General features: G+C 43.9%; 1 protein-coding gene across 2 annotated transcripts; it reads right to left on the bottom strand.

Moving 5' to 3' along the window:
- Nucleotides 1-921: 921 nt before the first annotated feature.
- USP18 (ubiquitin specific peptidase 18) lies at nucleotides 922-13,493 on the bottom strand. 2 transcript variants are annotated; one of them, XM_064421322.1, is made up of 11 exons: nucleotides 13,364-13,493; nucleotides 10,834-11,010; nucleotides 10,110-10,206; nucleotides 8,384-8,529; nucleotides 6,796-6,875; nucleotides 5,857-6,003; nucleotides 5,348-5,443; nucleotides 4,687-4,857; nucleotides 3,815-3,946; nucleotides 2,964-3,013; nucleotides 922-2,597 (listed from the first exon to the last, which is right to left on the bottom strand). In XM_064421322.1, exons 2-11 carry the CDS (start codon nucleotides 11,000-11,002, stop codon nucleotides 2,519-2,521), a joined length of 1,167 nt encoding a protein of 388 aa, XP_064277392.1. In that variant the 5' UTR covers nucleotides 11,003-11,010; nucleotides 13,364-13,493; the 3' UTR covers nucleotides 922-2,518. The 2 variants fall into 2 exon arrangements, with proteins under 2 accessions (XP_064277392.1, XP_064277393.1); XM_064421323.1 differs by lacking the exon at nucleotides 13,364-13,493 and adding an exon at nucleotides 13,162-13,181.
- Between the last annotated feature and the right edge of the window lie 919 nt (nucleotides 13,494-14,412).

The raw sequence follows: 14,412 nt of genomic DNA, 5'->3' as shown, positions 1-14,412 counted from the left end.
TTGCTCACCCTCCCACTCTCCCATCTCTGTGTGGAAGCAGTCAAAGCTTTCACGGGACAGCAAACCTGAAAACAAACTCACTGTGCCTCCAGCACAAGGGTGAAGTGACCAGGTTTAGCTGGTTTTCCCTGTGTCCTGAGGTGTAAAATATGGTTTGGGGGTATTCCATTGCCCTCTGTCAGAGGTGGGGCAGTTCTCTGCTGTTCATGGGGCAGTTTTCTTTATCTCTTCCACAAACCAATCCTCCCTCCAGGAGATATTTTCTGTTAATGGGCTATTAATTATTAATTATCTTCTGTTCATGGCCAGTGAGTGTCACTGCATTCCATCATCCATGGGGAGATGCTCCGCCCAGGGCAGGAGCCAAGCATTCCTACCTGGATACAATCTGAGCCTGGAACAGCACAGCAGCCTCTGCCCCCTGCATTCCCAGAGGAGCAGCTTTCTCCTGCCCTGCATTCCCAGAGGAAGAGCAGGCCCATCTCCAGCAGCCCTGGAGCTCCAGAGGAAAACTGCAGCCTTGTGCAGGATCCCTGCTCCAGCAGAAGCACAGCTGGCACTGCAGGAGGGCTGAGCCACCATGGAATGGGACTGTGCCACCACCCTGACCCACAGGGCTCAGCTCCTGCTCTCACTCTGGCAGTGGTTTGTTTTCCTTTTTGTACTATTGCATTTGTATTTTTAATTTTCCTGGTCAATAACTGTTATTCCTATTCCCATATCTTTGCCTGACAGCCCCTTAGTTTCAAAAATTACAATAATTTAGAGGGAGGGGTTTTACATTTTCCATTTCAAACAAACCTGTCTTTTCAAACCAAGCCACCATGGCTCTTAGAGATAAATATTAGCACCAGCTCTTCTTTGAATACTTGACCTGCATTCAGTGTTTAGGAAGAATAGATCAAGAATAAACCACAAGACTGATTTTAAGGGATATATCCCATAATATTTTATTCAAAAAAAACCCCACCGATTACTATTCATTGGAATTAAATGGTTTTTTTCACTGATTGAAAAAAGCTTAAATCTATCTCTGCAATTGTTTCCTTGATGGGTGACATCCCTGGAAGGTTATGATGCATTTAAGGCATTTTTCATAAACATAAAGTTTTAAATTTCAAGTTATAGCTCTATAGTCTCTTATCCCATTAACTTCTCAGTTCAGCTGAGAAAAATGCAGCTTTTTTCAGTTCCTTCACAGAGGAAAAGCAAACAGAAACTTTGTTTTCCTACTCACCCATTGCAAGATGCTTTAGAAAGGGTGCAATGCATTCCTGAAGGTGAACAGGCTGAAAATTCCTCATCCTGATGGCAAATAATACACTGGGATTTTTTTACCATGGGATAAATAATACAAATACAGAGCTGAACTGATTAATGGACCTTGCTAATACAGCAAAATAAATACCTGCTATACCATTCAAGAGTAATTTCACAGCTATGCTCTAAGATTTTTCAGTTTACCTTCAGAAAATGGACATGATTTGTGAACTTCACCATCATTACCAAAACAAAATTAGGTTATACACAGATGGAAGTATATCTACATTAGTTTTATAGTTTTATATATTTTTTATAATTTTAATATAGTTTCATAATTGCTCAATCCCACAAAAACAGCACCTTTGTAAAGACAGTCATAGGGTGTATTAGGGTGAAGGTACTTCCAGATCCCAAACTGCTGCTCCAAGAGGATCAGCAAGAGTGTTTTAAAAGCCACACAACCAAAAATCCCAAATATTCAAGCACATCAAGGCATCTCACTTCCCTTATCACCACGTGTGGCCTGTATTGTGCAAAATCACTAACCAGCTTCAGAATCTCTGCTGCCCTGAATGTTTTCCTCCACAGGAAAGAAAATGCATCTAAAAGCCTGATAAGCCTGTTGAAGTAATAATCACCTGCAGAAATTTAAACAAACTCATCTTGGAAATCAGAACTGCTCCGGTAGCTCCTGATTTAAAACACTTCTGGACACATCTCAGCCCTTGCAGTGATTCATTTTCAGGGAGGTTTTCAGGAGTGTGTGCCACAAGGGTTCTGATCCTTCCCCCAGTTGTTTCTGGGGTGATTTTTGGGGTCTCCTGCCCAGCTTGCCAGCATCAAACATGGTGCTAAAAGGACAGAGTAAATCTCAAGCTCTTTCTGGCTCTGTATGGCTCCCAGAGCTCTCCAGTCACAGCACACACCTCCCTGCAGCATCACACAGGCTTTCAGGCCAAACACTTCCCCTGGAATGGGATCCAGGCATCAGCACTAAGGAAAATGGTAAGGCAGCAGAGACAAGGACTGAATTCACCATCTTTTAAAGAGGAAATGAACATTAGAGTCACATAAATATAAAAAAAAAAAAACATGAAAGAAAAGGTCTCTAGTTGCAACAGTTCCTTTCTCTAGCTGGGTGTCTGCTGCACTTTTTTCACTGAGGTTGCTGAGTGCAGAATGTCTTCCTTGTGAAACTTCAGTGCATGTCCTCACTGGCACAGAGGTGCTGAGCTCCAGGGACAGTGCACAGCTTTCAGAGACATTCTGATTCTCCTGGCCAGGGCTGCTGAGGCTGCTTTTTCATGTAAAACAACAGATAGGCTGTTTCTGTCCTGTGGAGGCAAAGAGAAAGCACATCACAAGGTATGTTTGAAGATCTAGGTTGCAGGTAACATCCCAGAATTGCTCCTGCTCAGCTTTCTGAGCTTCAGGTCAACTAAGCTGGTCCTCTCCAGTGTTCCCAAGATTTGCTGGCAGTGCTGTGGTTTTTAAGAGAGATTATTTCCCTCCTGTGAGCTCGTTTTCTTACGATGCATCAAAACAAAAAGCATGGAGAGATCCTGACTGGCACATCTCCTGCAGCTCAACTGCACCCCAGGCACCATGTTCCCAAAGCAGTGTGTCTCCCCTCTCTTTGCTATCCCCATTCCAAAGTCCAGAGCAGCATTAGGAAAAAAATCAGGGACACATTTACATACCAGTAGAGGTTGGAATGTCCATAGGTGCATTTAACATCATCCCATGATACCTAGAGAAGAAAAACACACTGGAGGAGGCTGGTAAAAACTCTTAAGAGATGGAAAAATTCTGATACCATCCCAGGAGCTCTCATAAGAGCAGTATAAGTGGCACTTCCAGGAACTGAACACCTTTCAGTAAATTGGTTTATTGCTTTTACTCTTGGAGGAAAAACAGTTCTAAATGTATAGATTAAACAGATGTAGGGTGCATCGAGTAGGGTGTTCAGCAAATATCCTGAATATTCTGCAATATTCAGAATGCTTCTGCATTCTGCAATGCACAAAACTGTTGGTGTAATTCTCTCCTGAATGATGAGCAGGACTCCATGGTATCAGAAAGCTAATTAATTACTTTATCATAATATATTATTCTATACTGTATTACACTATATCTAAACTGAAACTGCACAAGCACTTAACAAAATCTTGTTACTGTTTGCTGACTGACAGTCTGGACACAGCCAAGGAAACAAAGCCCCATCACTTTGGGTAAACAACCTCCACACTGCATTCTACTTTGGCACAACACAGGAGCAGAAAATGAGACAAGCATTTAAAAAGATCATTCTTTTTGCTGCTTCTCTCAGGTTCAGAGAATGTGAATCCCACCCAAAACAGAACCTGAGGCCTTGCTTGGTGCAGAAGTGAGAGTCACTCTGCCCTCAGCACAGAGCATCCTGTAGCAGAGGTGGACAAAGCTCTGTAGCCTCAGCTTCCCTTCCTGGTTTTCTGTAGCACCAGCCAGACTGGGTGAGAGCTGGAGGAGTGTCCAGGAGGGTAAAAAAGGAAACGTGGCTGGATCTGCTCACCTGGCACACCTCAGAATCGTTGAAGCAATACCATTTGCAGTCTGTGAGGCTCCGAATGTAGGCACAGTAATGGCCACAGCTGGCTGATCCTGAGTGAGCCACCACGGCAAAGAGCTCGTACTGCCACGTAGCCTGCCAAGAGACACAAAGAGCAACTTCCAGCACAGCAATTCTCACCTGCCAGGGACTGTAGAAAAGCAGCAGCCAGGGCAGCAAGGATGTGAATTTTGTGAGGAAAAAAGATCATATTGGCCTTGAGAATCCTGTCTTTTTTGCTCTTACCCTCATTTTTTTTGCCCATCAGCTATGGGCTGGCAGGCTCGCTGGAGGCCAGAGGATTGTGAAAAAGGCAGCAGGAAGCAAAGGGGCAGCAAAGAGGTTCACCACAGCCAACCCTGCAGCGGTGCCTTCTGTTGTTGCCACATGTCCTCTTATTATTTCCCAGGAAGAGAAAAAGACCCACAGTGGGGCAGATCCATCTCAGCTATTTGGCAAAGCTGTTGTGGCCAACAGTATCAAAGTCTGTGGCCAAAAATATCAAGAATACTGCATGGGAAATACAAAGAACAGAGTTCCCCTGTCTTGGACAGGTGAGATCTGCAAAGCCTGGCTTTTGTCCTTAAGGCAGGAAGCTCCAGTTATGGTGCCTTTGGTGATTTAATCTGAGCACAGAATGTTGAATAATGGCTAAATCAGTTAAAAGTATGGGATGTGGGACAACACCAGGCACAGGTAAAGTTTGAGACACAAATTTTTAAAGACAGGTACTTTGAACCTGTACACAATAAGTATTGGTGCGATCTCTTAAATTTGTCTGAGAATGGAGCAGAGAGGAGAAGAAAATCTGCCCTTTTTGAACAGGAATATCTCACCTTTTCACTTTCATCTGCTTGGCACTGACTTTCTGTCAAGACTTGCCTGAGATCAAGCTCTTGTGGGAATGGCAGGTAGTGCCTCAGCTTGTACGTGCGAGAGGACCTCTCAAAGCAGAAGCGCTTCAGGTGCAAGGTCAGGGTCTGTGGCAGATGGACGAGCTTCATGCTCTGCAAAGCAATCAATAATGCAGCTGAAAACTGGGGCCAAACCCTGGGGAGGCAGGCTGCAAGCAGCCACTGCCTCCCAGAGTGTGCAGAATGGAGAGCAGCCAGCTCTCCAGGGAATATTTGCCAGTTCCACGGGTCAGCAGATGCCAAGCCCCTGCTGCCCACCTGCACACAAGGCAGAGCTGTGATAGCCAAGTTTCTCAGCTTTAGTGTCATCAGCACCCAGCTTTGGGTGCCTCAAGGGCTGCTTCACTTCTCATGTGCTTTTCTAGCCTCATGCTGGTAGCACTGGAGGCAAATCAACTTCCTTGAGACATCAGACCACAGGAGGAAAAGTGTCTGTGGTTCTTATCTCACTGACACTGCCACCCTGGCCAATCTGAGCTGTTGATCTCCTCTTAAACTTCCTATGGCTGAGTCCTTTCCCCACCCTCCCCAGTGCTCAAAGAAGTTCTAGATATGAAACATGGAGAAATAATTCTCCAGTTACCTGCAGAAACGTTGTTTTCCTCCCACACTGTTGACAGAAACACATGTTTTGTCCATTCAGCTCCTCTGGACGGAAGAAGTATTGCAGACAATCCTCCTAAGAAGACAGAGACTTCTTTCAGCTGAATTCCTTCAGCTGGGTTTTTATTTCTACATTATTTCAGAGGGTCCAAGCAAACAGCAAAGTTCCAGAAGGCATGTTTTATTCAAAGGACAAAAGACTGCAGCCTGAAACAAAAGGTACCTCATTTCTCCCAGCTGCTGCTCTGATTGCAACAGTTGGGGAAAAATAAAAGTACACATATTCCACAAAGAAGGCATTGATGTATAAATGTCTTTTATACCTACTTCAAAGCCTTTTAAAACATTTAAAGGTTTACAAAGCAGCTCCTTTATGCTGAAACAGTGTAAAGTGGTCAGAGAAACTATAAGGTCCACTGGTATTTGAAAAATCCACTATGAACAGAGGGGAATCATCTTCTAAGGAAAAAGTGCTGCTGCTAAGCTTACCAGAGTCTTCAGCCTGTGAGAATTGGCATCCAGCACTGGGAGTGGAAGGGTTAACATGGTGCTTTTGCTTTTTACTTCAAAAGAGCATTTCTGACAGGCCACGTGCTCCTGTATGCAGATCGTGTACAGATCACGCAGCTCTTCCACCTGGAGGGGTGGAAAAAAAGGTTAAAACAAGGTTTATGGAGAAGACAGCTGAGCTGTTTCCCTGTGGGTGGGAAAGCCCCTGTGGTCACACATTTCAAGCAAGGTTATTCCTTTGAATACTGAATTTCCTTGAGGTTGGAACCAAGATGTGACAAAGACTTATGAGGACAGGGTACTTCCCACAATTTAAAGGAGAACAACTCCTTCCCTAACAGAGGGGAAAGACACAGCCTGTGAGATCAGAGAGTTAAAGATCTGCTTTCATGCAGAATTATTTTGTTTTGCTTGAAACTGCAACAGGAGCCTGTCTTCTGTATTACCAAAACTGTGACAATCAGTCAGGAAAGAGTCACTTTTCTCTTCCCAGTCCCATGGGAGGAGCTGTTATACACATCACATACTATCAGTGACTAATTAGAGTGAAATGCACATGGTTGACTTCAAAGAATGGAAAAGCTGTGTCAAGATATTCCAATAAATGCTTACAGAAATTTGGGGAGAAAAAGAAATTAAATATAACTAAATACAATGCTGCAGAAAGATCAATCTCTCAGTTAATCAGCTCTTCCATTAGAATGGAGACTGGCATGCCCTGGAAGCAGGATGAGCAAAACTTAACTATGATTCGAAATGTCAAAGCTTATGAAACAAAGATTCTCTGTCCCATCTGAAAGATGCAATGAAAGAATAGATAATTTTAAAACTTAGGACTATTGCCAGTGAATGGGATTCTTCAAGGAGCAGAGGAAACCATGATAAGGGGCAAAGGTTCATTTCAGTCACCATCCTTACCAGCTCTGGCTTTTTCATCTGCTTCTTTAACAAGTTCCAGAGAGTCAGAAAGAGCTGAGCAGCATCATGCTGCACAAACACTGCACGAGCAGAAAACACAGCCTCAGTCAGCATCATGAACAGCACCAGGCACAGATTTCCCACAAATGGCAAAGGGAGATTCATTATCCTTCCCTTAGACCCAGTTTCTTGTCCCTTGCTCCTCCCTGCAGAGACAGAGCTTAGACTGGGCACCAGCTGCAATTTCTTTCTGAGCTGAGCAGGCAGTGGGAAAAGACAGGAGTGTTTGCACCACCCAGTGCCAAAGTCGTGTCCTTGTCACCAGATGCAGGGACAAGAGGAGGCTCAGTGCCCACCAGAGGAGGGCTCAGGTGGCTCACCAAGTTGGGAAGTGCATTTCATAGCACCAGAGAATGGTTTGGGTTGGAAGGAGCCCTAAACTTCATCTGGTTCCACTCCCCCACCAGGGGCAAAGACACCTCCACTAGAGCAGCAAACAGCTTCCAGTCTGGCCTTGGACCCTTGCAGGGACACAGCACCCACAGCTTCTCTGGGCATCCTGCATCAGTGCCTCACCAATCCCACAGTAAAAATTTCTTCCCAATATTCAATCTAAACCAGCTCTCAAGCTGGTTTACATTTCAAGCCATAACCCCTTATCCTATCATTTCTGTGTCACATGTCCTTCCATGCAATCTCCTTTGAATCCTCCTTGGAAACAATACAGGGAAGGTTCTGTTCTCTTTTTCACCTTTATTACTCCACAGACCTGTTTTCCCCATCCCCTCATGCCCCAGGAAGGCTAAAATGCTCCTGAGTGCTGAGATTAAAATGACAGCAGGGCCTGTCCATGTCTCACACACCAGACAGGCTAAACCCCTTGATCCCTATCTCTCTTTAACTGGAAGAGAGATGGCTGACTGCAAAGCCACTCAGAGTCAGGAGGAAAATGATGCAAACAGGGATACTGGGTTTATGTTGTGTTCCTTTTTCATAAAGGTCAGGGCACCTTCCTTTTCAGTTCTGAAAATTGTTGTTTGGGCTTTTACATGACAAAGATAAGGGCATTTGGTTATACCCTGTGAATTGTACACACTCTTGGCACCCCATTGCCACTTGTCACTCATGCATTAAAATCCTCTCTCTTTTAGAACTTTCACCCACTGGGAGATTTAGCCTGCAAATTCTTCTCTCTGCCCTTATAAGAAGGAGCAGGAGGGGGATCTGTGCAAACTCATTCTCTTTTCCACACTATCCCTTTCTTCTAATAAGTAACAGCAGCTATTTCACTATCATGATGCCAGTACAGCAAAACAAATCAAGCAATGAACTCTCTGCCCTGCACAGCACCCATAGCTGAATCTTCTAGCAGTCTGATAGTCCTCCCACCCTTTGGACAAATACATCCAGCAGGGTTTGTTTTTCCTCTCTTCACAAATAAGACACAGCATTGCACTCAGCTGGGAGGCAGCTACAAGGAGCACTGTGCATCTGACTCCTGGCATTTCCAAATTCCTGGAGGAGATGCTGGGGTCTGGGCTGCTTGGAATAATGCAGGCAGAGGTGGGCACGAGGCAGGGCTGCTTACATTCCACTCTGTGCTCTGACAGGCAGCGAGCCAGGTCTGTGGGACCAACAGCTTTGCACTTGCCACACTGCATCTTCTCCAGCAGCAGGAGCATTTGGTACGGGACGTTGCTCCTCCTCTGAGCAGGAGATGGTGGCACGGTGATCCTGGCAGGGGAAGAAGCAACACCAGGGGTGATGAGAGGCTCCATGGAGAAATGCCAGACACCACACCCGAAGGAGCACAGGTCAGGGCAGAGACAGCAGCTCCAGAGGAACCAGAATGGGAATGTTGTCAGCAAGAGAAGGGAAATGGGAAAGGGAATCCCACAGTGCAGGCTGACAGCTCTAAAGTAAAAGGCCAAAATTTTAAGTTGGCTTGCTCCTGAACAAGAGACAAGCCAAGCAGGACCTCAAGTGCTTTCTGGCCTCTAGAAACAGCATTAGTTACAGCCAGTTCCAGACCCATTTTGCCTCCCACCCACTGATGCCCTCATTCTCAACATGCCCTCAGAATTTCATGGGCACATAGATCATAATGCTTGTATTTCAACTATATGCCAACAAAAACTCTTCATTCTCCCTACATTTACTATAGATCAAAGGTTTTTCTTTCTTCAAATAAGCGTGGTAACCTACAGTCTACATTATTTAGCCTTGCCCATTTATGACACTTATCATTTCTGCACGTCTGAAATTTGTCTTTTCTCCTCTGCTCAGCAGTGAGCATGTAAGAAAGGACTGAATAGGAACGATCCACTTAGATGATTAAATCTGCAGTGAAGTGAGTAAACTGAAAACAAATCAAACCAGTTATTAGTGTGGTCAGTAGGGAGACAGAAGCCCAAATCCTCCTCAAAACACACAGGGACAGCAGTCAAGCACAACAAAGAAATGCTAGCTATTCATGATCTGCAGCAAAACTTCTCTGTCAGGGGTTAGCCAGGGCCCAGAGGCCAGGGATTAGGGTATGTTTGTGTATACATGCTTCAAGTGACAAAATCAATAGTGGATATGGCTACATATGACACATCCTTTATTATAAGTCCTGTGAGTAAACCTGGAATAAAACTATATATATATTTTATATATAGATTTTCATATATCATATATATTTCTATTTATTTATTACATATAAAGTATTATATGAATATATATCTTATATATTCATATATTATATACAATTTAATATAGAATGATAATATATATTTATTATATATTATATATTTAAAATATATTGAATAAATATAATTACTATATATAATTATTATATATAAAATTATATATGTGTATATATATGTGTATATATGTATTTTATATATATAAATTATATATAAAAATATATAATATATAAAAATATAATATATAAATATATATAGATAAGAATATTAAATATAAATACATATATATATAATTATATATATAATTATATATATATAATTATATATATAATTTATATATATATATATATAAATATATATATATATAAAAATTATATATATCCTGTTAGGGAAAAGAGAGTCAGTTCAGGACATGAATCAGAGATGATTAACAAGTCTGAACACTGCAACTTCTGCCTTTGTTAGTGCACGACAGACACGACAAGGCAGAGACCTTGCTGAGGGACCAAAAGCATCCTGAGAGCACCTCAGTGATCCAAACCTTCAAGTGTACATCCCACATAAAAGAAGGAGTGGAGAGCAGAGTGCAGCAATGGAAACCTGTCAGGGAGGTCAAGGAGGAGGTACCTTCGGAGTATCCTTGTGAAGAGTATGTTCATGAGGAACACTTGGAGCAGGGAGTTCAGACAGCAGCTCTGCCCCAGGTTGTACAGTCCAATCGCTTCTGCAGGGGAGAAAAAGATGAAGTGAGGCCTGGGGAGAGGTACAAGAAAAGAAAGTGAAAGCTATTTGAAAGTGGCAAACTCTTCTTGTGCACATTCAGTGTATAGGCTCAGACCTGATAAAGTGTTCAATCTATTCTCCTGCTGATCAAGCAGACAACATTTGGTTTTGTTTGGGAACTGACAGGAAAAATTCAAGTATCCAAGTAAGCCTGGCTAATGATTCTCAAATTTCTCCCAGTTCCTCTTTTTCATTCCTCTCATAACACACCTAAACATAAAATAGAACAGGAGGCAAAGGCTGCCTGCTGAGGAGAATAACCAGGGCCTAGTCCATGGTTTAGCAAATCCAGCAGTGTTTGGAGAGAGACAGAGCCAGCAGCAAGGCATTTTTGGCTGCAATGGCCAATTTGAGGACTTAAATATGGAAAAAGCTCTGAGATCTTCATGTATTCCATTCTAAAAAAAAACTCACAATGGTTACTTGGCAAGGCAAAATGAGAATTATCTGTATATTCCTCACTGGAGAGATAAAGAATAGGAAAAAATTAGGCCTATGGACAGCGAATGGAACAGCAGGGATGAAAACCAGAAAATATGACAGTGAAGAACTGGCACAACATTATTACCATTTTTTAAGTCTGCCAGACCAAAGACTGATGTCAGCTTCTGGTTTTTGGCCTTCACCTCTTTGGGTTCCTCTTTATTACTTTGAACTTCAATTTCTGCCTCCATGATCTCGCTTGGTGCCTCCTCTGGTTTCCTGCTTCTTCCTTGACGTCCACTGGTTTGTCCCATCAACAGTACTGCTCAAGGACAGAAGAGACCTTTTCATTACGAAAATCCCTTTTCATTACGAAAATCCCTTTTCATTATGAAAAAAGTGAAATCCAAAAAACACTGAATGGTTTGAGTTGGAAAGGAACCTTAAAGATCATCTAATTTCACCCCCCTGCCACATGTTACCCACTAGATCAGGCTGCCCAGGGATCAGAATTAATATTCCAGCCTGGCCTGGAATATCAATAAAATCAGTATTACTGCAAGAGCACGTGGGATATTTGAATTAACATGGGTGTAGAGGTGTGCAGGCTATTGCTAAGGGAACAGAAATGGAGTGTGACAACAGTTGCTCATCCTGTCTTCCTCTTGTGGCTAAATAAATAAATGAGTCTTCAGTTCCACAGGAACAGCTCCATCTAGCCAAGGAAGTCCACATATCCCTCTTCGGGAAGATTTGGTAAATAAGATTATTAAAATTGCCCAAAAGCAGATGTTGCAAAACTCCTCTGTTTGGAAAAGGCAAATTTTATTTTAAAAAGTAGCCCAAGTATTGAAAAGGTCAAGTTTCACCTCCCCTTCTGGCCAGATGAGCACCTCTGGTTTCTGTGCTGGGCTCCCTGTGTCGGTTCTACGTGCCTGAGTCACAGCACTACTGTGGCACTTTGGACTGTAATTTTGAAAGATATTCAAGTACCAACATAACAGTTTCTTTTTCTGTTCCTCCCAGTGATCACAGGCAAAGCAACTGTTCGTGCAAGAGAGCCATTATAATGCCTTGATTTTTAAGGGAGGATTCAGCAGACCATTACTCTGACAATCTTCTGGGACTCAGGTACTCAAGCAAAATAAAAACACACAAACAAAAACAAAACAATCTGATAAAAGTTCAAATGCAACTACGCAAAAACGAAACTTTCTAAAAGCCCGCTGCCAACGTGGAGACAGAATCAGAAAAAAGTGGATATTCACGGGGAAGGGGGGAGTGGAGACCCAAAAAGTGCTCAGAAATTATTATTTTACAAATATTAAACAGCGCATAAAATCAACCTAAGGCCAAGCACTGAAAGATTGAAGAAAAGTTACTAAGAAAGGGAAATAAGCAAAATCCTGGTTCTGCCTTTCATAAAAAAAAAGAAAATCTTTGCTTTAAAACCATGGGTTTGGGTTAACTATGCCTAATAGTGTCAAATATCAAAGTTACTGAAGATTCAGGCTAGAAATTGATTTTTTCCCCTGATTATTACCTTTAAGTATACTTGTTTCCAACTCTACTTTTGATAGTTTATTTTGAAGATTACTTTTAAACTCTAAGTGTCACACACTAAGTTTCTCCAAATATTGTTGAATTCACTGAGAAGTTTTTTTGGGGGGAAAAAACCAAATTCTGAAAGACAGATTCAAGAGCATTACTTTTTATGCCCAAACCCGGTGATCAGAACAGCTACGCAGGAAAAGATAAATTTAATCTGATTTCTCTCTCACCGAAACAGAGCCTGAACACAGACTGCCTGTTCTCCTGGAGGTGATTTAACGACACGTTCAGGTTTCTGAAAGCTGAGCTGGAGTTTAGCTGGTGCAGGATCAGCCAGGAGGTCAGGGATGCTCCCAGGCAGTGGGGATGGTGAAAGAGACAGAAAGGAGAGGGGCAGGCAGCACAGGGGTACCTAAACATAGCCTGGGATGTGCTGGGGATAAAGCAAACCTGCGAGACACAGGTTTTGTCAGAAAAGGGAGGACTAAGAGTGGGATTAAAGAGCAAGCACTGAATGGCTTTGGGTGGCTCGAGGAAAAGGTAGAAAGATCTTAGGGCAGGAAGGTGCACGGGGATTTGCGTCTCTGGTTCCATGAAATTTTCTCCCAGCCACCAATATTGGGGATGCTGTTGTGGGAGCAGGGACACAAACAGAACTTCCCAACCCTTGGAAACTCCTCGTTTTGGCTATCAGGAATACAGCCTTCCTAAGACTTGCACTTGACCTCCTTTTCCCTGCACAGGTGTATAAAACAGCCAGGCTGGCTGGGGCTCTGAGCAATCTATTCTCGTGGAAGGTGTCCCTGCCCTCAGCACGGACGGAACTAGGTGATTCAAGCTCCCTTCCAACCCAAACTATTCCATGTTTTCTATGGTTCCCCTGAGGTGCTGGCTCCAGCAGACACTCAGCGCGACAACCCACCTTGGAGGGGAAGGAAGCACCTAAGAGCGCATCACCTCCACACTCCACCGGGATGCGACAGAAAGATTTCCCACTCAGCCGCCAAACTTATCCCCCTAATTATTTCCCTGTTTTCCTTCCCTCCTGACACGCTGCTCCTCCGGCATCCGAGCTCACAAACCAGCAGAACCATCCCCACAAACCACAGCAAAACGCTCCTTACCAACCCCGGCTCACGGCGCGGCGGCGGACTGCCCGCACCGGAGCCCCGCCGAGGGGCTGCTCCTCCGGGAGAGCGGCAGGGCTGCGGGGCTCGGCAGGGCTGGAGGGTTTCGGCAGGGCTGGAGGGTTTCGGCAGGGCTGGAGGGCTCCGGCAGGGCTGCGGGAGCCGGCAGGGCTGCGGGAGCCGGCAGGGCTGCGGGCGGAGCGGAGCGGGGCGGCCCCGGCGGCAGCGCCCGCCCCGCAGCGCAGTTTTCATTTCCCGCTCGGCCGGGAGCCGGCACGGAAAGTGAAACTCGGAGCCGCCCTGCGCCGCCTCCCGGCACCGAGGGGGCTGGGAGAAAGCGGCCGGGGGATGTTCTGTGCCGGCTCTTTGTCGCTTGATGCGGATCGCTTCGCGTTGCGAGGCTGGTGAGGACAGCCGGCGCTCCCAGCCCTGCGCCGCTTGTGAAAAATGTGTGTTTTATCATTGGCTTTTCGCAAATATTAAAATGAATGTTGTATGTGTTATGTTAGAAAGTTATGCTGCATTAATTTTCTTAAGTAGCGTTCTAAATACAGTTTTAGGTTATAATGTTAAAAAAGAAACTATGCTATGCAAGGTATTTGTTTAAGAAAGGACTCGCACTAGGTAGAAGCCACAGGACACCTAAATCAGAGAAAGGGAATTTCTTGCTCCCTTATCAGCACAAAACTAACTTCTTCCCTCCTCGCTCAGACTGGAAGATGGCATGAGGATTAAGAGGAAGAAGTTGACAGTGATCAGACAGAATCCTGGTTTGAATGGAATTTATGCATCACGTGTGAGATGTATGAATATGCAACAGGCGATTGTTTTTAAGGGTTAATCCTTTGTTAACGGGGGGTCCTTTTTCGGGCTGGTTGTTGCCCAGAAAAAGGTACCCGGACGTCCATATCTCTTTGTTTTTATTGTCTCATATTGTCCTAATCTCAATTGTTCAAATTTTATTACCCTAATTATATTACTATTTTTATAACCATTTTATTACTTTTAAAATTTTTAAAAAACAAGTGATTGGCATTTTTCACACC

This window comes from Passer domesticus, chromosome 5, assembly GCF_036417665.1.
Source record: "Passer domesticus isolate bPasDom1 chromosome 5, bPasDom1.hap1, whole genome shotgun sequence".
NCBI lineage: Eukaryota > Metazoa > Chordata > Aves > Passeriformes > Passeridae > Passer > Passer domesticus.
Note: the sequence above shows the minus strand (reverse complement) of the source record. Positions and strands in the feature narration are given on the sequence as shown.

What these genes read in the sequence shown, in the direction of transcription:
- USP18 (XM_064421322.1), bottom strand. Translation starts at nt 11,002, where the DNA reads ATGGGACAAACCAGTGGACGTCAAGGAAGAAGCAGGAAACCAGAGGAG. An exon ending in TCTGGCAGACTTAAAAAATG is followed by an intron (nt 10,207 to 10,833) that starts GTAATAATGTTG and finishes TCTCCCCTGCAG; the next exon opens with AAGCGATTGGACTGTACAAC. An exon ending in GGACATTCCAACCTCTACTG is followed by an intron (nt 2,598 to 2,963) that starts GTATGTAAATGT and finishes TTGCCTCCACAG; the next exon opens with GACAGAAACAGCCTATCTGT.